The 25,793-nt window shown below is 42.5% G+C and overlaps 1 protein-coding gene and 3 non-coding genes across 7 annotated transcripts in view; 2 read left to right on the plus strand and 2 right to left on the minus strand.

The window, feature by feature from the left end:
• The first annotated feature begins 2,185 nt into the window (after positions 1–2,185).
• LOC122737417 lies at positions 2,186–2,292 on the plus strand. Its single transcript, XR_006354253.1, has one exon. It is a non-coding gene; the product is annotated as a U6 spliceosomal RNA (small nuclear RNA).
• Positions 2,293–2,416: 124 nt separating this feature from the next.
• The window catches only part of MED16 (mediator complex subunit 16), a 49,269-nt gene continuing 25,892 nt past the window's right edge, over positions 2,417–25,793 (plus strand). Inside the window, exons 1-6 of one of the 4 annotated variants that reach the window (XM_043988122.1) lie at positions 2,417–2,771; positions 10,137–10,344; positions 14,685–14,792; positions 16,315–16,484; positions 23,623–24,054; positions 25,044–25,149. In XM_043988122.1, the coding sequence (XP_043844057.1) occupies positions 10,206–10,344; positions 14,685–14,792; positions 16,315–16,484; positions 23,623–24,054; positions 25,044–25,149 (955 nt within the window). In that variant the 5' untranslated portion in view covers positions 2,417–2,771; positions 10,137–10,205. Of the gene's footprint in view, positions 2,772–8,271; positions 8,473–10,136; positions 10,345–10,390; positions 10,726–14,684; positions 14,793–16,314; positions 16,485–23,622; positions 24,055–25,043; positions 25,150–25,793 lie in introns of those variants that run through there. The other 3 variants (XM_043988114.1, XM_043988106.1, XM_043988128.1) reach the window with 3 other exon arrangements.
• LOC122737419 lies at positions 2,634–2,740 on the minus strand. Its single transcript, XR_006354255.1, has one exon. It is a non-coding gene; the product is annotated as a U6 spliceosomal RNA (small nuclear RNA).
• On the minus strand, positions 7,926–8,032 carry LOC122737420. The gene has a single exon (XR_006354256.1). It is a non-coding gene; the product is annotated as a U6 spliceosomal RNA (small nuclear RNA).

Raw genomic sequence — 25,793 nt, forward strand, 5'->3', positions numbered from 1 at the left:
AAAAGTTTTCTTGGAGTGCCAACTCAATATGGTAGCCAAGAAAAGCTACCTCAGTCCTAAATTGCATCAAGGGGTAGAGTCCCAAATAAGGGAGGCCATGCCCTGCCTGTACCTTGCCCTAGTTGAGTCACAACTGGGTCCACTGTGTTTGGTTCTGGGCACCATATTTTAAGAAAGATACTTGACAAGCAGGAGAGGGTATAACCAGAAGAGGCTGACTAGGATGTGCACATGTCATGCAGGGTTTAGATAAAGGAACTCAGAATGTTTAGCTTGGAGAGAAAGATTGGGCCCAACTGCTGCCTTCAGTGTGCAGTCATGTAGAAAAGAGATTAGAAATGGACAGCAGAGCTAGGAAGTTATAGAAGTAGGTGGAGGAAAGGATATTTTGACTCTATGGATGAAAGCTGCCCCAGAGGCTGATGGGTTGCCTTGGAAAGACAAACTAGAGGAGCCCTGTTACTGGAGGGAGGGGTTGGCATGGGTCTGGCCTCAGAAAGTTAGAACTGGAAGGGAGCCCACAGGCCATCCTTTTACGTAAAAGGAAAAAAAAACAGCCCAGGACATTTAAGTGAGTTGCCCAAGGTCACACAGTAAGCATGAAAGAGGTTTGATCCCAGTGTTCTTTGTACAGATGTGGAATAAATATTATTTTCCTAATCAGAGAAGGGACCTTTGAAATCATGTAATATAATCCCTAGGGCAGCTATGTGGGGCAGGACATAGATTATCTAGTCTGGAGTCAGGAAGACTCCAGTTCAAATTTTACTTCTGGCACTTGCTAGCCGTGTGACCCTGGGCAAGTCACTTAACCTTGTTTGTGTCAGTTTCCTCATCTGGAAAATCAGTTGGTGAAGAAAATGGTAAACTATTCCAGTATCTTTGCCAAGAAAACCCTAAATGGGTTCAAGAAGAGGCAGACGTGACTGAACAACAAATTAGAGTGTTATCTAATTCCTTCCTTCATTTTACAGATGAAGAAACTCAACTCCGGGAAAGTTAAGAGATCTGTCTGAGATCTCTTAATGTGATTAATAGTGAATTGCAGATTCAGGATCTGAACCCTCTTTCATTCCAAATTCACTGATGCCGTTTTCACAAACCAAATACAGGTGAAAGCTTGGCAAAGCCCCTCTGCTTCAGGGTACCTTCTTGCGTTTTCTCCCAGGAAGTTAAAGAATTGGGGAGAACTAAGTCCTGCAGTGAGGGCATCCACCTCAAGGCTAAAGCTTCTACACCCCGAAATAGGCAGGCCTGTGTTTGGGGGAGTGCGGGTGGAGGCTGTTGCGTCAGCTGCCCAGCTGGCTTTACAAACAGAGCAGTTTCCCTAAGGTGACAGTTTCCAGCCAACTGGCGAAGATCACGAAGAGAATTTCACTCCCTTCAAAGGATCTCCCTCACACCCTTTCCTACCCGATTATGCAAGCACGGGTGCCAGGGCCTCAATTTTCCCCACGGGTGGGGAGATTGAGCTCTTCCCCCGCCCCCAAACTCAAGCTTCCCCTCTTCCTCCGCCCCATCCCTCCCCTCCCTTCACCTCTCCTCCCCAATCCTGTTCTTACACCTCATGCTCAATACCCCCACCTCTAAGCTTTCTTCTCAAGCCCCGCCCCTAAACTACGACTACTCCCCTTAAACCTCATTCTCTTCCCAAATCCCTCCCTTCCAAACCTGCCACCTCACTCTGGGCCGGTTCTTCACCCTGAGACTCCGCCTCCGCCCCTACTCCTGGCACACACCCCGCCCCCGCCCCACCACTAGAGGGTTTTATTCACCAGGCCCCGCCCTTCAGCTCCGCCCTTCCCTTAAGCCCCACCCCTTCAGCGTCTCACATCTTCCTTCCCTCAAACCTCACCCCTTCGGCCGCAGGGGCCCCTGGGATAGAAGAAGCCCGGAACACTCTCCCCCAGCGGTGCTACAAGACCCTTCGCTTCGGGCGTCGTATGTTAATCACGCAGACACCCAGCAGCCACTGCGGTCTCACCCAGGGGGAAATTTGTTCGAAATAACGGGCCTTCCACTATCTCACACCAAAAAAAAAAAAAATCATAATAATATATAATATGATGTAATTGAAAAGAAATTCGACTGAAGTGCTGGAACTCGTAGTACAAATAAGATCACCACATGTTTAAAATATTGAATTTTTCCTACCTTAAATATGTCCGAGGAAACCGTAAGGTTTGTGCTCGCTTCGGCAGCACATATACTAAAATTGGAACGATACAGAGAAGATTAGCATGGCCCCTGCGCAAGGATGACACGCAAATTCGTGAAGCGTTCCATATTTTTGTCCCTAACCCAAAGTGGGTAATTGCAATTCAGCCTTCCAGAGAAATTACCAACTCCTCTTCCAATCCTCTTTCTCCAAGTCCTTCAGCGCCATCGCTTCCCCCCACATTCCCTGATTAGTACAGCTTCGAAACTGCACAGTCATTTTTGCGTTAACTGTGCCGAGGGCAGTTTCATTTTTGTCTCTTTCCTCATCAAAGATATACAGTAACGACAAATGATTGGTAATCCCTTAAGGATTCCATGCTCTCCTAATATACAAAATAACTATTCCGTATTACGTGGTGTAATGGGGAAAAGCAAAGAAGGCGCAGAAGTCTTGTTTTGTTTGCAAAGGAGACAAAAATATGGAACGCTTCACGAATTTGCGTGTCATCCTTGCGCAGGGGCCATGCTAATCTTCTCTGTATCGTTCCAATTTTAGTATATGTGCTGCCGAAGCGAGCACAAATGGCAGTTTTTTCTCGGACATATTTAAGGTAGGAAATTTTAAATATTTTTAACATGTGGTGACTCTATTTAATACTATGAGTTCCAGTATTTCAGTGGGATTTATTTTAAATTAATCATATTATATATTGTTATGAATTTTTTGGTGTAATATATTGGAAGGCCCGTTATTTCAAACAAATTTTCCCTTCGTTAAGACCGTAGTGGCTGCTGGGTGTTTGAGTGATTAACATACGATGCCGGAAGCGAAGGGTCTTGTAGCCTGCTGGCACTTGTGCTTGCATAGTCGGGTAGGAAAGGGGGTGTGGGAGGTCCTTTGAAAGGCAAGCATGGAAGTATTCTTCATTTAATTGTTTTATTTTCTTATTATCGTCAAAGACAAACCATCCTCCCAGACCCCCAGGCTCCCAACCTAGGAGTTATTTTGGACTCCTCACTCTCTCACCCCCCATATCCAAGTTGTTGCTAATACCTGTTGAATTCACCTTTGCTACATCTCTCCAACACGCTCCCTTCTCTCTGCCACTGCCACCCCTCTAGTGAAGACCCCCGACATCTCGTGCCAGGACTATTGCAATAGCCTGAGTATGGATCTTCTTTCCTCAAGTCTCTCCCCACTCCAATCCATCTTCCCTTCAGTCACCAAAGTGATTTTCCTAAAGTGCAGCAGGTCTGACCATGTCATTCCCCTACTCAATACCCTATTGCCTCCAGGATAAAATATAAAATAATCTGAGATTCAAACTCCTTCCTGACCTAGCCCCCTCCTATTTTTCAAGCCTTCTTAATCTTCACCTCACTCATTCTGTGATCCAGTACACTGGCATTTTTGCTGTTCCTCACACAAGACTGAACATTTTCACTGGCTGTCTTCCATGCCTAGAATACTTACTCTCTTCTTCCCTGCCTCCTGACCATGCAGGCTTCCTTCAAGTCCCAGCTAAAATCTCATCTTCTGTAAGAAGCCTTTTTTTTTTTTTGGTGGGGGGTGGAGGGGGGTGTAATGAGGGTTAAGTGACATGCTCAGGGTCACAAAGCTAGTGTCAAGTGTTTTTTCAGGACGGATTTGAACTCAGGTTCCCCTGAATCCAAGGCCAGTGCTTCATAAGAAGTCTCTCTTGATTCTCCTTTAATGCTAGTGCCTCATCTCTGTTGATGATTTCCTATTTATTCCTGTATATAGGTTGTTTGAAAATTGTTTTTTATGTTGTTTGCCCCGTTAGACTGTTATCTCCTGAATAGCAGAGCTATTTTTTGTCTTTTTTTGTGTCCTCAGCATTTAGCACAGTGCCTGACACATGGCAGGTGATTATTACATGTTTATTGGCTGACTATTTTCAGGCTGAAATGCAAAAGCTATTGAGAGCAAAAACCAAAGAGTCCTTTTTAGGACCTGGTGATTTTTCTTTCCACTGTTCAGTGGGGCCCTAGGTTAGGGACCCTAGTAAAAGCAATCCAGGAATCTGGTGGATAAAGCGAATTCCTATACACTGCATGTGCATGTGACTCCTTCCAAACCATCTTCTCCAGCAGATTTCCCCTTCTCTTTCTTTATCATCCCACTCTTTCTTATTTCATTCTTTCCTTATATACTGGCTGCTTCCTTTCTGCCTATGAATATGTCCGTGTCTCTCCCATCCTTAAAAAACAAAAACTAAACTTCACTTGATCTGGCCATCCCCGCTAACCACCTTCCTTTAATCTCTGCTGCCTTTCTTGGCTAAAGTCTTTGAGAAGGGTGTCTGTGATAGGTATTTTCTTATGATGATTCCTTTCCTCTCACTCTCTTCTTAACTCTGCAGTTTGGCTAAAACTACTTTCTCCAAAGCTACCAATGATTTTTCCCCCCTATAGAACACTTTATTAAACAATTTTTGGGTTCCAATTTTTATCCTTCTTTCCCTCCCTCCCCTCCCTTAGTTGGAGAACAATCACATATGGGTCATACATACCTATGATTTCTTTGTTTTTAATTTTTTTTTAGTGGTTAATTGGGGTTAAGTGACTTGCCCAGGGTCACACAGCTAGTAAGTGTTAAGTGTCTGAGGCCAGATTTGAACTCAGGTACTCCTGACTCTAGGGCCAGTGCTCTATCCACTGTACCACCTAGCTGCCCTGCATACCAATGATTTCTTAATGGACAAATCTAATAATCTTAAAACTAATTGTTCCTGACCTCTCTGCAGCCTTTGATACTGCCAAAATTCCTCTTGTGAATACTCTCTCCCCTACAGGTTTTTGTGACACTGCTCTCTCCTGCTCCTGCCTGTCTGTTTTCTCCTCAGTTTTCTTTGCTGAATCTTCCTCTAGGTCACAGTTACTAACTGTGGGTGTCCCCATTGATCTGTCCTGGGTCCTCTTCTCTCCCTCTGTACTAATCTTACCAACTTCCAAGGGTCCAATAATCATCTCTATGAAGATGATTCTCAGATCTTTGAATCTAGCCAAAACCTCTTTCCCGACCTCCATTCTTGGATCACTCAGTAGCCTATTGGACATCTCAAACCCAACATCTTCAAAACAGAACTCATTATCTTTCCTCCCAAGCCTCCTCTTCCCAGCTTCCTTATTATTGCCACCATTGTCCCAATTGATGTAGGAGGCAAAGAAAGAGTTAACAGACAAACTTAAGCCGAGCTCTAATTTAGGTCTGAGCTCCAAGTGGGGCTATAACTTACAGACCCCAGCTCCGAAAGGGATTAATGGATAACTTAAGACTTGGGCCTTCATTAATACAAGTCAGGGCCTAGGTTCTTGTTACCCACATTAATCACCACTCATAATAAGAACATAAAGAGGAAGGTCTTAGAGACCTTAACTATAACAAAAACATAGAGACAGGCTATAGAAATCCTAACTGATAAATGTTAATATCCAGAAACTAGGCCTGAGAATGAAACACATAAGGACAATCTGACCTTGGCAAGTTGAGGTAACATGCACAAAAGAGATCAAATTTGTCCCCAGATTCACCTTATGACGTGTAAACCCCCAAAACACACCTCCACGGAAAAAGGTACCTGCCTCAGGGCTTGGCCTAGGACCCCAGGAGCTCCAAATTAGGATAAGCCCTCCCCCGTACCTCCCTAAGGTGGAGATTATTATAATGAGACTGATAATCAGTTTATCCATACTATAAAATATAACTGTCTTTCCTTTCCCTATTCAAGAGACACCTCCATAGTGTTCTCCCTGTGGTCACTCACGGTATTGCAATAAAACTTGGGAAACTGAGTCACTGAGTCTTGTAATTCTTTTGGGACAACGCACGATCAATCTGATCAATTAATTCCATAACACATCACAATCACCTGGTCTTACAGTCTCAGTATCATCCTTAACTCTCCGCTCTCTCTTATTCTCCATATCCAATTGGTTGCTGAATTCTGTCATGTCTAGTATAAGTCCTTTTCTCTCTTCTGACATGCAATCAGTTTGGTTCAGACCCTGATCACCTAATGCCTGAATTATTGCAATCATAGCCTGTTGGTTGGTCCCTCTCTTCAACTCTCTACCCACTTTAGTCTACCCTTCTTCATTCAGTTGTCAAATTGATTTTCTGATAGCACAGGTCTAATCACATCTCCTCTTCCTATTACCTACAGGATAGAATATAAAATCCTCTATTTGGTATTTAAAATCCTTTACAACCTTTCCCTTTCCTGCATTTCCAGTCTTCTTATTCCTTACTGTTGTTGCCCTATGTTGTTGCATCTATCAATTCTGTGCCTTTTCCATGGCTATCCCCATTCCTGAGAGCTCTCCTCTCAGACCTTGCATCTCTTAGCTTCCTTCAAAGACTTTGCTCAAATCTTACCCTATTCGAGAGACCTTTCTGGTTCCCCACACCGAGAGTCTTTCCTCTGAGATTACCTCTCATTTATAGTGTATATCTCTTACTTACATAGTCGCTTGCATGTTGTCTCCTCCGTGAAAAATGTAAGCTCCTTGAAGGCAGGGACCATGTTTTTGCCTTTCTTTGTATCCAACGCTTAGCAGAGGCCTTGCCACATAGTAGGTGCTTCATGAATGCCTGCTGACTGTTAACCAACATATGAGAAAAGGCCCAAAATAAATCACTGCCCCTTCATTCCATGGATCTGTGCCTACTCTTGTAACTTTCACCATGCATTTGAGAAGAAAAGTTCACCATTTGTTGTAGGAAATCCTCAAGGAATAAATACTGGTTATCTACTCTGTCTTTTAGACACACAACTATGGCAGAAGCGATTTTTATTAATTTAACATTATTCTAAAATCCAAGCATAGGGAAAGATATATGTAAGAGATATATCCTAGGGAAAGATATATCCTATTTGGTCTATTCCCTCTGTTCTCTGATTCTACACGAAAACAATTTTAGGTGATATTTATAGGAATCTTGAACAAAAAGAAAGTTATAGTATATTCAAATATAGTTTAGGGTTACCATTCCATACTCACTGCTCCATTCTTTCTTTGACTACTTTCCTCAAGGACTGAAAAGGTCTCCTCTCTCTAACTGTCTCAGTCTTTTTGGTTGGAGAAGAGTGGGTCACAGCCTAATCCTTTTGGGGGATGGGAAGGTATAAGAATCTTAACCTGAAAAGAGGTATGCCCTAGTCCCAGTTTTTCCCCTCTTTTCTCCACTTAGAAGGAAGGCTTTGGCCTCTGCTCTATCCACTTTCCTAAAGGGAAAAATCTGAAAAGGGTTTTAGGCCACCAAAAATATTTATTCCCTGATATTTCTTGAGAAATTGAGGAGGTGTTTTTTTTTCTTTTGAGGAGGTTTTAAAACATGTTTCCACCGTACTAAGATTGGCTCATCTTTCTCAAGGTAACAGTTTGTAAAATGTTTTCTTTATCCCTGCCCAGTGAGCTAGGTGGTGCAGGTGTGTAAGCCCCATTTTATTGAGGAGGAAATAGGCCTAGGGACATTGCCAAAAGGTCACACTATATAGTAGATGAAATGTTAATGCACAAAATGCCAGAGGCCCAGAGTAAAGCAGTGAACAGCCTAAGCTTACACAAGGAACTGGGCTGAATTGCCCCCTGAGAGCAGGCTAATTAGTCTTTCAATTCCCCCTCGTAGTCTTCCTAAGAAGAAATACCTACAAATAGAGCATGACAATGCCTGGGCCACAAAGAGCTCTCAGGACCGGGCTGTTTGGACACACGGAAAGTATTCTGGCTGCATGGGAGACAAAAATATGGAACGCTTCACGAATTTGCGTGTCATCCTTGCGCAGGGGCCATGCTAATCTTCTCTGTATCGTTCCAATTTTAGTATATGTGCTGCCGAAGCGAGCACGAATCCTCAGTGTTTCTGACGAGTATTTAAGGCAGGGAAATTTACTGATCTTTTACATATGGTGATTTAATCACATGAGCTGAATGCCAAAATTTCCTTCCTCCTTCCTTTAAAAGTGTTTTTGCATATTTAAAACTAGCTTTACCATCCAAAATATTGGGAATGTAGCTTTTAAAATCAATTTTTGCTTCACTGAGACCGTAGTGGCTTCTGGGTGTTTACGTGATTAACATACGACGCCCAAATGGATCGCCTCATAGGATGGCGGAGCCTCCTCTATCCCAGAAGCCACCGCGAACCAGCGGCTTCGGTCTCGTCGTTTCCTTGTGTGTCTGGTCTGCCTGCAGTTCCCTGGACAGAGCCGACGGTAGGCCGGAGCCGCTGCTCCGGTTGCGGCTGGGGCGGGGGCGGGAGCGGGAGCGGAGCAAGATACAGCCGAGGTGAGGCGCAGGTGGCGTGCCTCCCGCACAGGGTGTGCAGTAGTCGGTGCGAGTCGGGAGATGTCGAGGGGGGCGGGGCTTGGTCCGAGGAGAAGCCGAGGGGGCGGTGCCCGAGGCAAAGGAAGCGGCTGAGGGGGTTGAGTGGGTCCTAAAGAGAAGGGGGGCCTAAAGAGAAGGGGGGCTTGCTGTGGGCGGGGCCTGAAGGAAGGGGCGGGGCTTTTAGTTGAAAGCGTGCTGGGTGCCTGGGATAGCACTGGAGGTGTAGGAGGGCCGAGACGGGAGCAAGAAGAGAAGGTCCCTGAGGTGGGGAGTGGGGAAAGTGGGAAGCACTCAATTCCTCAAATTGTCTTTGGAGATTTTAGGACCAGTGCTTGCAAAAGTGTGTAGGAAAGGGGCGTCTAGGTGGTGCAGTGGATAGAGCACTGGCCCTGGAGTCAGGAGTTCAGATCTAGCCTTCTGACACCTACTAGCTGTGTTGTGACCCTGGGCAAGTCACTTACCCCAATTACCTCCAAATTAAAAAAAAAGTGGTCGTGAAAAGTGGGGAGGAGATCCTTAAAAAAATGGCATCCTTCATTTAATTCTTTTGTTTTCTGTATTGCTGACCTTAGATAAATAAAAAAAACTTGAGAATGGTATGGACTGATTTGAGGGAGATAGAGTGAGATGACAGTTCCTTGCCCCAGCAGTCAGTCAACAAGTGACTCAATAGAGTGCTTAATATATTAATATTAATATATTAATATATGCTAGGCACCCTGCTCAGGGCTGCTAAGGCAAGAAAAACAAAAGAGACTCCCTGCCCTCAAGGATCTCACATTCTGATAGGGGAGACAACATGTAAATAAATCATGTGCACAGAGTTGATACATATTCCCTGTATCCTTTAATGCTAGTGCTTTTCTGCTAAGATTATTTCCAGTTTATCCTGTTTATATTTTGTTCTTACCTAGTCATTTGTATGCTGTCTCCCCCAGCAGACAGTGAGCTTCTAGAGAGCAGGGACTGTTTTTTTGCCTTTCTTTGTAGCACTTAACACAGTGCCCAGCACATAGTAGGAGCTTCATAAATGCTGCTTCTTTTTTTGGGGGGGGGGTGAGGTAATTGGGGTTAAGTGACTTGTCCAGGATCACACAGCTAGTGAGTGTCAAGTGTCTGAGGCCGGATTTGAACTCAGGTTCTCCTGACTCCAGGGCCAGTGCTCTAACCACTGTACCACCTAGCAGCTCCTCATAAATGCTACTTGACCTGACTTGATGGAAGGTATTCTCAGAGAGAAAGCACTAGCAGTGGAGGGGCCAGGGAAAGGCCTGCAGTAGGTAAGGTGAGGGTCAGAGAGAAGCAGGTGTGTGTGGGGGGGTCCTGCTTAGGGGACTTTTGGGCCACCCCCCTAAAGGGGCAAGAGGATGATAGCGACAACAATAGTAACATGGGAAGTGTGAATTATTATATAAATTACAAAGCAGAAATAATTATACATTATATTTTTTAAATTCTTACTATTGGTAGAGTCTGGACTACCCACTAAATGGGAATGAGGAAAATAAAATACTAATATATTAACTACCTCTTCTTTGAGACTCTGAAGACTATTTTCAGGCAGAAATAAAAAAGGTTTTAAAGAATAAAAACAGAACAGTCACACACTTTTTTTTTCTTTTTAGGACCTACTGGTTTTTGTCTTCTGATCAGAGGGGCCCCAGGCTGGGGACCCCAGAAAGCAATCTAGGGGTATGATGGATTTGGCTTATGTCTGTGAGTGGGAGAAAAGGCCCAAAAGCAATCACTGCCCCTCCATTCCCTTGGTCTGTGCCTGGTCCTGCCGAAACCTCATCGCCTTCACCACAGACCTGAAAAATGAAGAGGAGAAAGGTACCCCACTTGCTGTACACTACTAATAATGGCTCTCCATTCTCCAGTACTTTCCTCACACCAGCCCTGTTGGGTAGGCAGGATGGTTACAGAGGAGGAGCCATCTTGGGAGTTTAAGTGACTTGTCAAGGATTACAGAGGTGTGGGGAGAGCTGGGACCCGACTCTGGGCTCCCAGTTCTAAAGCTGGTATCTCAGCAACTGAGTGATGTTCTCAGATGAAGAAACCAGGATTTATGGTGGCTACCCCATGAGCTGAGGTCATAGAGCTCTTCAGAAACAGATCCTGAACCAGAACCCAGTTCCCAGGACTCTGGGCTGCTTGCCTTAAACCCTGCATACTGACTTAGAAAACCACGAATTAACATCATCTCTGCTTAATGTATTTTATTTATTTTGTTAAACATTTCCCAATTACATTTTCATATCCTTTGATCATTTCTCAATTGGGGAATGATTTGTATTGTTATAAATTTGATTCAGTTCTCTATATATTTTAGAAATGAGGTCTTTATCAGAAACACTGGCTGTAAAAATTGTTTCCCAGCTTTCTGCTTTCCTTCTAATCTTGGCTGCATTGCTTCTGTTTGTATAAAAACTTGTTTTTTGTTTATCATAAAAATATTTTATTATTTTCTAGTTTCATGTAGAGATAGTTTTCAGCATTTGTTTTTATAAGATTTCTAGTTCCAAATTTGTCTTCCTCACTCCCTTCCCTCACCCATTCCCAAGACAGCAAGCAGTCTGTTATATATGGACAATCATGTTAAACATATTTCTGCTTGTCATGTTGTAACGAGAATCGGAACAAAAGGGAAAAATCTCAAAAAAGGGAAAAACGAAAACAAAAAAAGTAGAAGCAGTATGGTTCAATCTGCATCTAGATTCCACAGTTCTTTTTTCTGGATTTGGAGAGCATTTTCTATCATGAGTCCTTTGGAATTATCTTAGACCATTGTATTGCAGAGAAGAGTTAAGTCTATCACAGTTGATCATCACACAGTGCTGTTGATACTTTGTACAATGTTCTCCTGCATTTTTCATGTAAGTTCTTCTAGGTTTCTCTGAAATCTGCTTGCTCATCATTTCTTACAGCACAATAATATTCCATTACATTCATATACCACAACTTGTTTAGCTATTCCCCAGTTGATGGGCATCCCCTCAATTTCCAATTCTTTGCCACCACAAAAAGAGCAACTACAAATATTTTTGTGCATCTGGATCTTTGTCCCTTTTTTATGATCTCTTTGGGATAAAGACCTAATAGTGGGATTGATGGATCAAAGGATATACACAGTTTTATAGCCCTTTATGCATAGTTCCAAATTGCTCTCCAGAACCATTGGACCAGTTCACAGCTCCACCAACAATACGTTAATGTTTCGATTTTTCCACAGTTTCTCCAACATTTATTATTTTCCTTTTTTGTCATATTAGCCAATCTGATAGGTGTCAGGTGGTACCTCAGAGTTGTTTTAATTTGCATTTCTCTAATCAGTAGGGATTTAGAGCATTTTTTCTTATGGCAATAGATAGCTTTGATTTCTTCATCAGAAAACTGCCTGTTCATATCCTTTGACCATTTCTCATTTGGGGAATGACTTGGATTCTTATAAATTTAATTTAGTTCCCAATATATTTTAGAAATGAGGCCTTTATCAGAAATACTGGCTGTAAAAATTGTTTCCCAGCTTTCTGCCTCCCTTCTAATTTTGGCTGAATTGCTTCTGTTTGTACAAAACCTTTTAAATTTAATGTAATCAAAGTCATCCATTTTGCATTTCATAATATTCTCTCTCTTGTTTGTTCATAAATTGTTCTCTCCATACATCTGAGAGGTAAACTATTCCTCTCCTAATTTACCTGTGGTACCACCCGTTATGTCTAAATCATGTACCCATTTTGACGTTATTTTGGTATATGGTGTAAGATGTTGGTATATACCTAGTTTCTGCCATACTATCTTCCAGTTTTCCCAGCAGTTTTTGTCAAATAGTGAGTTCCTATCCCAGAAGCTGGAATCTTTGGGTTTATCAAACAGTAGATTACTGTAGTCATTTACTACTGTGTCTCCTGTGTCTAACCTATTCTACTGATCCACCACTCTATTTCTTAGCCAGTACTAAATGGTTTTGATGACTGCTGCTTTATAGTATACGTTTCAGATTTGGTACAGCTAGCCCACCTTCCTGTGCATTTTTTTTATCGATTCCCTTGATATTCTTTTCCTTTTATTTTTTTTTAACTTTTATTCTTCTAGATGAGTTTTGTTATTATTTTTTCTGACTCTGTAACATAATTTTTAGGTAATTTGATTGGTATGGCAATCATAACCTATTTAGGGGATCCATCCTTTACGTAGAAGCCTCTGGTTCACCAATGCTGTCCTAGAGCGTTGGATTAAGAGTTGGGACACTGGGCCAATGACATGTGCCTCTGGCCCTTGTCTTCTCAGCAGAATGGGGGTGGGGAGCAGAAGAGCTAAGCTAATGACCTCTAGGGTTTCTTCCAACCCTCCTGACATTCTGTGATTCTCAGCTCTGTGCACATTGGCCATTTGTTTTGTTTTGATTGAACCTGCGATTCTCAAGAGGATAGGGAGCTCAGTGGGAGAAATCCCTCTGCCAGTACAGCTTAGGGTCTTAGAGAGTAGCCTTAAATGTTGATTGAGAGAGAAAGCTAAAGCAGCTCCATTTATCTGCCACCCCTCTCTTTCTTGCCCCTGACCTTGTTGGTATTGCAGTCCCTACCTTCTCTCCACCCCAATAGACAGTCCTAGCTATTAGCTAACAAGAGATACCTAACCTGAAGAAGAGTCTTCCAATCATTCTCTACCACATCCCCTGTTTCTACTCTGTAAGGCCCCTGAACGGCTTGTCCACTCCTATTGTTGTTCAGTTGTTTTCCGTTGTGTCTGACTTCTTGTGACCTTGTTTGGGGTTTTCTTAGCAAAGATACTGCAGTGGTTTTGCCATTTTGTTTTCCAGCTCATTTTACAGATGAGGAAATGCATTAATGTTCCAGTTTTTCCACAGTGTCTCCAACATTTATTATTTTCCTTTTTCGTCATATTAGCCAATCTGATAGGTGTGCGGTGTTACCTCAGAGTAGTTTTAATTTGCATTTCTCTAATCAGTAATGATTGAGAACATTTTTTCACATGGCTGTAAGTAGTTTTAATTTCATCATCTGAAAACTGCCTGTTCATATCCTTTGACCAGTTCTCAATTGGGGAATGACTTGTATTCTTATATATTTGATGTAGTACTCTGTATATTTTAGATATGAGGCCTTTATCAGAAATACTGTCTGCAAAAATTGTTTCCCAGCTTTCTGCTTTCCTTCTAATCTTGTTTGCATTGATTTTGTTTGTGCAAAACCTTTTTAATTTAATGTAGTCACAATGATCCACTCTGCACTTCATAATGTTCTCTATCTCATCTTTGGTCATAAATTCTTCCTCTCTCTGCAGTTCTGACAAGTAGACTATTCTGAAGCCAGATTTGAACTCAAGAAGATTAGTCTTTTTTTTTTTTTTTTGGTGAGGCAATTGGGGCCAAGTGACTTGCCCAGGTTCACACAGCTAGTAAGTGTCAAGTGTCTAAGGCCAGATCTGAACTCAGGTCCTCCTGAATCTAGGGCCGGTGTTCTATCCACTGCACCACCTAGTTGCCCCAAGAAGATGAGTCTTGCTGACTCCAGGCCCTAGACTGTATCCACTGAGCCACCTGGATGTGCCTCCTATCCAATCTGAAGGTCTGCCATACCCGATTCACTTCCTGCTTAAATTGAAACCTATATAAACTTTGTCCTTTTGTTCCTTTGGGGAATCCCCACCTGTGTGTGGGGGGGGGGGGCTCCCTTGCTGGTGAACTCAATAATAAACCCTCACTGGTTCCTAAACTCATGGTATTGGGTTTGCGTTGTGGTTCTGATTTGTGGCAGAACCAGCCATTTTACTTACACCTCACATTGACATAGAAATAGAATTAGCCTGTGTTACCACTTATCAGATTCTGGATGCCACTTCCCACATACCTTTCTAATGTGTTTATAATTTTTACTTTCATTACAAGTCATACTGTGAAATGTAGGAGGGCACCTTAGCTGAACTTTGTGTCTTCCCTCAGTGCCTGGAACATTCATCTCTCCACAGCGTGCAGTCCATCCAAATGGACTGAGTTGAAGAGGTTTTGATAAATCAACTATGAAGGCACTTGGGTTTTGAAGGCCTCTCTCATTATACTTTCTGACTGCTGTTTTTAATGAGGCCACTCAAGTAGGGAACGTTAAATTCCTCTCTGCCAGCCTCCATTGTTTGCTCTTTTCTCTCCTCAGACTTGACCCACATGATTCATATTTTGGATACAGAGCACCCCTGGGATGTGTACTCCATTAACTCTGAACACAATGAAGTGATCACTTGCCTGGAGTGGGATCAGTCTGGTAAGAAGGGCTTGCTTTTCTGGCCCTTGTTCTGAATGGCCAGGCCTGGTGGCAATGGGAGGGCTGACCCAGGATGGGGTGGTCCCTGGAGGAGGAAGTTGCACATTCAGAAATACAGTACTTTGACCTTTGATCCACAGACCTAAGTGACCACCAGCCCATTTCACAGAGGAGGATAAGTTTAGTATAATAACTTGTAGATACCAAGGTGTCCCATGCATTCAGATACAGTTTTAAGCTATTAAATCTTAACGACTTCAGGACACCTGCTTTATATGGGGCCTTATGCTTACAAAGAACTTGTTAAAATTTTTCTTTTTTATCATGAACTTTGCAATCCTCAGCATCAGGAACATTTCTCCCAAGCTCTTTTACATGTTATTCTCATAGGTAAGCTTGGTGTCTTCATTTTTCACACCTTCCTCTGTGCCCCTTAGTCCCCTCCCTGTCTCTGATTGGAGAGGGGGGAGGGTGGTCATCTGAGCTCTTCTCCCAGATCCTCTGTTCAAGGAGGGGGGACCCAGGGCAGATGCCTCATCATTTCCCATCTGGCTACTCAGGACTATATCATGCTCCTCAAGAGGGGGTACCTTCCCTCCCTACTTCCCTTCTCATTTTAGCTCGGTCTTTGTGTTGTTTCCCCCATAAGACTGTAAGGTCCTTGAGAGCAGAGACCGTCTTGACTTTTTGTATCCACTGTGTTCTTAAGATAGTGCTTGGCACATAGTAGGCACTTATTAAATGTTTATTGACTGACTGATGCCTTACCTAAGGCCACACACTTGGGTAGTGACATTAGAAGGATCCAAATCTAGGTTCTAGCTCCTAGTCTTGTATTATTAGACAGCTGAATGGGCAGTGGAAAATAGAACCCTGGGCCTGGAGTAGTAAAGTCATAAGTTCAAATCCAGCTTGATACACTTCACTAATTGTAATCTTAGGCAAATCTTGCTACCTTTGTCTGCCTCAGTTTCCTCATCTGTAGGATGAGGATAAATAACAGTGGTACCTACATCCTCAGGTTGTTGTGAGGATTAAATGAGACAATATTTGTAAAGCACTTTGCGAACCTTAAAGCTATTATTGTTGTTATTATTATTACTCTTCCTGCTATACCAGTGGTCTTTGCCCACTTCCACAGAGTTCCTCCCCTTACATATACTCACACACATTTTAGGGCCTGAACTTTCTTTGAAGAGGTGGGGGACTATGGGTGTGGAATATCACACACACACACATATGCTGTCACACAGGATGTGTTGGGTTTGCTGAACTTTTGAGTTGATTTTTCAAAAAAAATTTCAAACAGTAACTCTTACAAGGAAGCCTTGCTATGTGGGGATACACATAGGGGTTATATTTGGATGGAAATTGAAGCGCTGTAAAAGCAAAGACATTAGGGAAACATCTCTTTATTTTTAATGAATTACCCTTAAACAAACACAAGGAATTATAGGTCTGCCTGGCTGCTCTTTGGCATCCTGGCCAGTTTTTTCTTCTAATTCCTCTGCTTCCCTTTCAGGCTCCAGACTCTTGTCGGCCGATGCTGATGGGCATGTGAAGTGCTGGAGCATGTCTGACCATCTAGCCAACAGTTGGGAGAACACAGTGGGCAGCACTGTGGAAGGCGACCCCGTCGTGTCTTTGTCCTGGTTACATAACGGTGTGAAGCTTGCCCTCCACGTGGAGAAGGTTGGTGAGGGGCTGGTTGAGGACAGGGGCAAGGAGCCCCCTGTAGTGATGGGCTGTGCTGGGCTGAGTGAGATCCGGGTTATCCCATACCCACAGTATCCTTGCTTCATTCTGCTGGGCACGGTAGTGGAAATGTTGTCCGATGTGCTAGGAGGTCCTCTCGTTTCCTGCCTGCTGCGCTCCCGGACGTCCTCTCTGCTCTGGGCGATCTTGGTTCTGGCTTCTACCTTATTAGGGATAAAGTTAGGGATCCTCCATATCTAAATTGTCACTGCCATGAGATGCTTCTGCCTCTCAGAATCCTCCCTCCCTCCCTTAGGTTATCAGAGCCACCTAGGATTTAAGCAAAGATGTACAAAGGGAAGAGTGTGATTTAGAGGAAAGAAGCCAGGCAGTTAGATTGTTGAACTGTTGATGATGAGCATATGTGGTTTTAGTAGAGGGAGGTGGGCACCTTTGGCGGAGGCCTCATTGTGCTCAGCCATGAGAAGTTGCTGGAAGCTGGAAGTGATGGCCATAACAGGATCTCATAGTCTTCCCAAAGTACAGTGGTTTGGCTCTGCTCTCCTGTAGATAACGGTCTGCCTGTTCCGCTTGCTGCCATCTTCTCAGTCATTGTTTTTAAAAAGGCCAAAAACACCTGTGCTATTTTCCATTCTTTTGGAGTCTTCCTCTTTCAGCTGTCTTGTAAATGGATTCCCAAGTGCCTTTCAATTAGGCTAATGACTGCTGCTTGGAAGACCTTGGTCCAGCCTCTTGAGCTGAGGGTCCCTTCTGTTGTCCTCCTCCTTGTCCTCCAAGTTCCTGAAACTAAAGCCAGTAGCCAGTTCTCACCTGCTCCAAGCTGAGAATGGCCTTTTGCAATATGTCTCTACTTCAGTGGTCCCATGATCTCCCATAATTCTTCCACATTGCTTAACAGACAATGATTGTGGGTTATTTGGGCCGTCTGGCTGTTATCCCTGGATTTCACTATGTGAGCAGCCCGCATCCTTTCCTATATATACACAACATCTCTGGTGAGACACTATGCCTTCTTTCCTCTATCGTTCTTTGTTGACCATGTGCTGTAGCCTCCTTGTCCCCTCCATGTGCTTCTCCAGGGCCCTTCAGGTACCCCACAACTTCAGTTCTTCATAACTGGCTCAGCCATCCCCCAGCTTAGTTTCCAGATCTTTGACTTGACAAAAAGCTGCTATAAATATTTCTATACATATGCCTCTTTTATCAAACTCTGTGGATTAGGCCTAGTTTTCTATCATTAGGTCAAAGGGTATGCACAGTGTGGAATTTCTTGAAGATAGTCCAGACCATCTTCCAATTTGGCCCCAGTTTCTTGTCCATCTACAATGTCTGCAAGATATGCGTGTTAGTGGATAAGCCTGGGAGGTCACCAGTTTAATAGCCTATTACACATACACATTAAGTGTTCTTCATCCATTTGGTTACTCCCATGTGGAGTCAGGCTGTACTTTTTTTTTCATATAAATATTTTATTATTTTCCAGTTACATTTAGAGATAGTTTTCAACATTTGTTTTTATAATATTTCTAGTTTCAAATTCTTCTCCCTCCCTCCTCCCCAAGACAGCAAGGAATCTGATACAGGTTATATATGTACAATCACACTAAACATACTTCTGCATTAGACATGTTATAAGAGAAGAATCAGAGCAAAAAGGAAAAACCTCTAAAAAGAAAAACAACAGAAACAGCATGGTTTGATCTGCATCCAGATTCAGTGGTTCTTTCTTTTTTTTTTCTGGATTTGGAGAGCATTTTCCATCATGAGTCCTTTGGAATTATCTTAGACAATTGTATTGCTGAGAAGAATCAAGTCCATCACAGTTGATCAACAGACAATTTTTTTTGTCTTTTTAAAAAATAAAGTATTTTATTTATTTTTTCCCCATTACATGTAAAGGTAGTTCTCAACTTTTGTTCATACAAGCTTTACAATTTCAGATTTTTCTCTCTCTCTTCCCTCTGATATAGGTTTTATATATATATATATATATATATATATATATATATATATATAAAATAATATTAAACATATTTCTGCATTAGTCATGTTATAAGAGAAAAATCAGAGCAATGAGGAAAAACCTCAAAATAGAAAAACAACAACAGCAGCAAAAACAAAAGAAATAGTATGGTTCATTCAGCATCTATACTCCACAGTTCTTTTTTTTTTTTTTCCCTGGATTTGGAGATCCTCTTCCATCATGAGTTCCCTGGAACTCTTCTGTACCATTGCATTGGTGAGAAGAATATAGTCCATCACAGTAGATCAACACACAATGTTGATGATACTGTGTACCATGTTCTCTTGGTTCTGCTCATCTCACTCAGCATCAGTTCATGCAAGTCCTTTCAGGTTTCTCTGAAATCTGCCTGCTCATTGTTTCTTACAGCACAATAATATTCCATTACATTCATATACCACAACTTGTTCACACATTCCCAATTGATGGGCAGCCCCTCAATCTCCAATTCCTTGCCACCACAAAAAGAGGGCAGCCCCTCAATCTCCAATTCCTTGCCACCACAAAAAGAGCAGCTATAAATATTTGTGTACATGTGGGTCCTTTTCCCTTTTTTATGATCTCCTTGGGAAAAGACCTAATAGTAGTATTGCTGGGTCAAAGGGTATGCAAAGCTTTATAACCCTTTGGGCATAGTTCCAAACTGCTCTCCAGAATGGTTAGATCAATTCATAGCTCCACCAACAATGCATTAGTGTTCCAATTTTTCCACCGCTTTTCCGACATTTATTATTTTCCTTTTTTGTCATATTAGCCAATCTGATAGGTGTGAGGTGGTACCTCAGAGTTTTAATTTGCATCTCTCTAATCAATAGTGATTGAGAGCATTTTTTCATATGGCAATAGATAGCTTTGATTTCTTCATCAGAAAACTGCCTGTTCATATCCTTTGACCATTTCTCAATTGGGGAATTACTTGGATTCTTAGAAATTTGATTTAGTTCTTTATATATTTTAGAAATGAGGCCTTTATCAGAAGTACTGGCTATAAAAATTGTGGATTTATTTTATATCCTTTAGCTTTGCTAAAGTTGTTAATTGTTTCAAGTAATTTTTTAGTTGATTCTCTAGGATTCTCCAAGTATATCATCATATCGTCTGCAAAGAGTGGTAGTTTTGTTTCCTCCTTGCCTATTCTAATTCCTTTAATTCCTTTTTTCTTCTTTGATTGCTAAAGCTAACATTTCTAGTACAATATTAAAGAATAGAGGTGATAATAGACATCCCTGTTTCATCCCTGATCTTATTGAGAAGGCTTCTAACTTATCTCCATTACATATAATGCTTCCTGTTGGTTTTAGGTAGATACTGCTTATTATTTTAAGGAAAGCACCACCTATTCCTAAGCTCTCTAGTGTTTTTATTAGGAATGGGTGCTATATTTTGTCAAAAGCTTTCTCTGCATCTATTGAAATAATTGTACGATTTTGGTTAGTTGTCTTATTGATGTGGTTTATTATGTTAATAGTTTTCCTAATGTTGAACCAGATTCCTGGTATAAATCCCACCTGGTCATAGATCCTGGTGATTACTTGCTGTAATCTCCTTGCTAATATCTTATTTAAGATTTTAGAGTCAATATTCATTAGGGAAGGGGCAGCTAGATGGCGCAGTGGTTAAAGCACCGGCCCTGAATTCAGGAGTACCTGAGTTCAAATCCAGCCTCAGACACTTGACACTTACTAGCTGTGTGACCCTGGGCAAGTCACTTAACCCCCATTGCCTGCAAAAAACAAAACAAAACAAAACAAATATTCATTAGGGAAATTGGTCTATGATTTTCTTTCTCTGTTTTGGCTCTGCCTGGTTTTGGTATCACCAGCATATTTGTGTCATAAAACGAATTTGATAGAACTCCTTCACCTATTTTTCCAAATAATTTGAATAATATTTGAATTAATTGTTCTTTAAATGTTTGGTAGAATTCACTTGTAAACCCATCTGGCCCTGGAGATTTTTTCTTAGTGAGGTCATTAATGGCTTGTTCAATTTCTTTTTCTGATATGGGATTATTTAAGGATTTTATTTCCTCTTCATTTAACCTGGGAAGTTTGTATTTTTGTAAATATTTATCCATTTCATTTAGATCGTCAAATTTATTGGCATACAATTGGGCAAAATAGTTCCTAGTTATTGCTTTAATTTCTGCTTCATTGGTGGTGAAATCACCCCTTTCATTTTTGATACTGGTAATTTGGTTTTCTTCTTTTTTTTAATCAAATGAAACAATGGTTTATCTGTTTTATTGGTTTTTTTTTTCATAAAACCAGTTCTTAGTTTTATTGATTAATTCTGTTTTTTTCTTGCTTTCAATTTTATTCATTTCTCCTTTACTTTTCAGGATTTCTAATTTAGTATTTAGGGTTTTTTTTAAGTTTTTAACTTTTTAAGTTGCATGCCCAATTCATTGATCTCCTCTTTCTCTTTTTATTGAGGTAAGCATTTAGAGATATAAAATTTCCCCATAGCCTTGCTTTGGCTACATCCCATAGATTTTGGCATATTGTCTCATTATTGTCATCGTCTTGGATGAAGTTATTGATTGTTTCTATGATTTGTTGTTTGACCCACTCATTCTTTAAAATGAGATTATTTAGTTTCCAATTAAGTTTCTGTCTACCTTTCCATGGCTCTTTATTACATGTAATTTTTATTGGATCATGATTTGAAAAGGATACGTTTACTATTTCTGCCTTTCTACATTTGACTATGAGGTTTTTGTGCCCTAATACATGGTCAGTTTTTGAATATGTGCCATGTACTGCTGAGAAAAAGGTATATTCCTTTCAATCCCCATTCGGTTTTCTCCAGACATCTATTATATCTAACTTTTCTAACATTCTATTCATATCTTTAACATCTTTCTTATTTATTTTGTGGCTAGATTTGTCTAATTCTGAGAGAGGAAGATTCAGATCCCCCACTAGTATAGTTTTGCTGTCTATTTCCTCTTGTCAAATCATTCACTCTTGATTTAGTCAGGCTGGTTCCATAGAATTGTCCAGAGCTTATAATCACCTGATCCCATGGGCACCGTCATAGTTCATTGAGGCATAGAAACAGGACATGGTAGATTTCACTCTTTCAGGCTTTGTTTTTTTTTTGTTGTTGTTGTTTTTTTTTAGTGAGGCAATTGGGGTTAAGTGACTTGCCCAGGGTCACACAGCTAGTTAGTGTTAAGTGTCTGAGGCCGGATTTGAACTCAGGTACTCCTGACTCCAGGGCCGGTGCTCTATCCACTGCACCACCTAGCTGCCCCATCAGGCTTTGGTTTTTTTTAAAGGACCCACGCAAGTTTTTGCCACTTCCAAGGCAGCGACAGTTCAGCTCCTCCTCTTTCCCTTCTGCTCCTCAGATACAACATGATGCTGTGGAAAGCATATTGAAGACTTGGGTTTTGAGCAAGCACTAGCCTCTTGTCTCCGTTTTCTTGTGTCTAAAACGAAAGGGGTTATACTCAAGTCCCTTAGCTATAAACCTTATGAGCCTGTGACTCAGAAGTAGAATAGATCCACAAAATGCCAGTTGTTCTCCTGTCAACTTGAGTGGGACTTTGCAGATTCAGAGGGTATTTGTATATGTAACAGTCTTCTATAAGAGACTCCCAATTTGAAACTATCCAGAAAAATTAAGCCTTTGAAATCAAGTTCTTTCCATCACTGATTTTCCCTCAACTAAGGAAATAAAAAATTCTTTGCAGCTATCTCTGCAGGTATACAGATGAAGATAGTTCCCCCACCCCACCCCCAACTCTGAACTATAATAAAAGGTATAAGGACCCTCTCCTTATTCAGTACCTCAGAAGATCTGTGATTTTATTAGGGTAGGTACTCTTTCCACTGTTAAGGCTAAAATTCTAGCTAGTCTGTCTAAAATCTAATGAGTGGTCGCCAATAAATTATAAGCTTTAGCAAGGAGTAGATTTTTAAGCATTTATTAAGGAGAATAAGAATTTGGTAAAGAGAGAAAGTCCTAGATTCATCTATCTATCCAAGGGAGAGTGCATTTCTAGCTCCCCTCTCTGCCACAGTCCCCAGGAAAAAACCCCAGTCAGAGTGCCAGGCTCCCCCCTTCTTCCTCCCACAAGCCAACGTCACTTCCTGATGCCAAAGAAAAGACTCCTGGTCTTGCCCTCAAAGACCTTCACTTCATGGCGGAGCTTTTCTACAGTAAGTGTCCAGCAGGTGGCGTCATTCCAATCCTTACACCACCATTGCAGATTTCAGTCACCCCAGGCTTTTGTAGATACAGGGTTATGAATTGTTGCAGCTAAAAAGAATTTCTCAGCCCTTGACCAGCCTTGGGTGGTGATCCTCTCAGGCTTAGCCTGGCTGGTCCGAGCATGACAGTCCCTTCCCATCTTGTTAGCAGCTACTGTAGCTTTTGTCCTGTAGTGTTTTTAGGGTTCCTCTCCAGATGCTGTGTGCTGAAGTGTCAGAAGGTCTTTTAGTGGTAGATAAATATATAAAAAGGTGGAATGTAATTGGTTTTAAGGCCATCATTAAAATCCCATTTTTGTGATACCTTGTCATTGCTGGGAGGTAGTCCCAGGTTCTTTGTCCTGCTGAACCAGATATGCCTTGGCATTGGCCCACAGTGGAGTGTCCGTTGTGTGGAGATAACAGTCTTGTTAGTTCTAAAGATACTTGTCCAGTTGGCTGAAGGGAGATGAATTTTTTTGACCACAGCAACTCCTGGAGACCAGTTAACATGTCATAGCAGAGATGGAATCTATGTTATCGTTCATACTGATGCAGTGACACTTCCTTTAAGCATCGAATTGAGTTACACATAGAAAAATAATGTACAGTGAGAATGAAGGATTGAGAGGTTGCCACCAGCTAGGCAGGATCAGGGAAGACTTCCTGAGCGCTAAGGCATCTCAGCTCTATTTTATTTTATTTTTTGCAGGGCAATGAGGGTTAAGTGATTTGCCCAGGGTGAGCTAGTGAGAGTCAAGTGTCTGAGGCTGAATCTGAACTCAGGTTCTCCTGAATCCAGGGCCAGTGTTTTATCCACTGGTGCCACCTAGCTGCCCCCTGAGCTCCATTTTAAAGGATAGCATTCAGCAGGCCATTTCTTCCTTTGCAGTCTGGTGCTTCAAGTTTCGGTGATAAGTTTTCTCGAGTCAAGTTCTCCCCTTCTCTGACGCTCTTTGGCGGGAAGCCCATGGAGGGCTGGATTGCAGTGACTATCAGTGGGCTGGTGACTGTCTCCTTGCTGAAGCCCAACGGGCAGGTGCTGACATCCACTGAGAGCCTGTGCCGCCTGCGCTGCCGAGTGGCCCTGGCAGACATCGCCTTCACAGGTGGTGGGAACATCGTGGTGGCCACGTCTGATGGCAGCAGCACTTCCCCTGTCCAGTTCTACAAGGTGTGCGTCAGTGTGGTGAATGAGAAGTGCAGGATCGACACAGAGATCCTCCCGTCTCTCTTCATGCGCTGCACCACAGACCCAGCCCGCAAGGACAAGTACCCTGCCATCACACACCTGAAATTCCTTGCCAGAGACATGTCTGAGCAGGTGAGCCGCTGCCCGTTTTTCTAATAATTCCCACAATTTCCACTGCTGAGACCATTCACAGTTTCCAAAGCACTTTCCCCACCACAGCCTGATCCTGTGGATGGCTGCGGATATTATCATCTCCATCTCTTTGATGGGGAAACTGAGGCTCAGGCAATCACTTAACTCCCCTGGGATTCAGTTTCTTCATCTGGAAAATGAAGATGAGAAAAGAAGATTAGGAAGGTGATCCTCAAGGTCCCTTCCAAGTCTTTGTATTCTGCTCAACACAATGAACACTGATCAAGTGCCTACTCCCTGCAGTGTGCTGAAGATACACAGATGAGACAGAGAATGGTCACTGCCTTCAGGGAGCTTACGTTCTCTTGGGGCCGTATACAACCTGTATACAAACTTGTAAACATAAGTCAAACCAGGAGGGAAAGAGCATTAATACTAATGCCTCAAAGAGGCATTGGTTCCTGAGGAGAGGGGTCTCCAAGGGAGAAGGGAATGCAAAAGTCAGTGGTTGTGAAGGACACTGAAGGCACGGGGCACTGCCTAGGCAGATGCCAGAGGCAGAGGATGGCACATGGGCTTAGGGAATGACTGGAAGTCCAGTTTGCCTATAAAACGTAGAGTGTAGGAAGGGGAATAGTGTGAGAAGAGACTAGAAAGGTAGGTTGAGGCCGGGTTCTGGGGCCCTTAAATGCCAAGCTGGAGAGGGGACAGACTGACAGCAGAGAGAGAGACCAGTTAGGAACATGGAGAGGGTAGTGAAGATCTGGACTCAGGCTCTGCCTATGTGGGTGGAGACAGGGTTACAGGGGTCACGTTGTTGTGTAGGTAGAATCTGAAGGACGGAGGTTTCTAACGTGGATGACTGCTAGCAGGATGAGCTCTGACCTCAGTGAGTTAAAGCAGGCCAAGGGGAGCCCCACCGTCGCTCTTCACTGCTGGGCTATGGCCAGTTTACCCTTGGGCCAGCTACCTCTCCCTCTGCCCTGCAGGTGCTCCTGTGTGCCTCCAACCAGATGAGCAGCATTGTGGAGTGCTGGTCCCTGCGCAAGGAGGGCCTGCCTGTGAACAACATCTTCCAGCAGATCTCCCCTGTAGGTGAGTTTCCTTTCCCAGGTGTCCTTTGGAAAAAGTCTGATGCTCTGCCACTTGAAGTCATTTGAGCCCTCACCCCACTGAGCCAAAGGGAAGAAGCTCCACTTGTTAGGAGGTTTTAATTTATGTGTTTTTTAGGTAAACATGCTGACTGTTAAAGTTAACCTTCACCTAGGATGATAATGACTTCTTAGGTACTTGCTCAGTCCTATTCTGTTGCCCATCCACCCCTGCATTTGGGTAGTCATTTTTCCTTTTCTGTATTAATACTGAATGTACCTACTCAACTTTTAGTTATACTTCCTTTGTCTGTCGTGCTTTGTGTACCCATATCCTAGTATTTAGAATTGAAAGGAACCTTAGAGTTCATTGAATAAAGCTGCCCCCTTCCCCTGAGGGGAGTTAATTTGTCCAGGGTCACACCGGTAGCAGAACTGGGATCTGAAGAGTCTTTCTAATTCCACTAAAGACTTCTTTCCATATTGGCCTTGACCCATTAACGGGCTGCCCATGCAGCCAGTCCTTAACCCCCCTAATTCTACTATCTTCGGCCCCAAGCTTCCCATATTATCAAGAAAATAGTATGAGAAGACGGCTATGTGGCATAGTGGATAGAGCACTGGCCCCAGAGTTGGGGGACTCAAGTT

This window comes from Dromiciops gliroides, chromosome 1 (genome assembly GCF_019393635.1).
Source record: "Dromiciops gliroides isolate mDroGli1 chromosome 1, mDroGli1.pri, whole genome shotgun sequence".
In the NCBI taxonomy this organism is placed as follows: domain Eukaryota; kingdom Metazoa; phylum Chordata; class Mammalia; order Microbiotheria; family Microbiotheriidae; genus Dromiciops; species Dromiciops gliroides.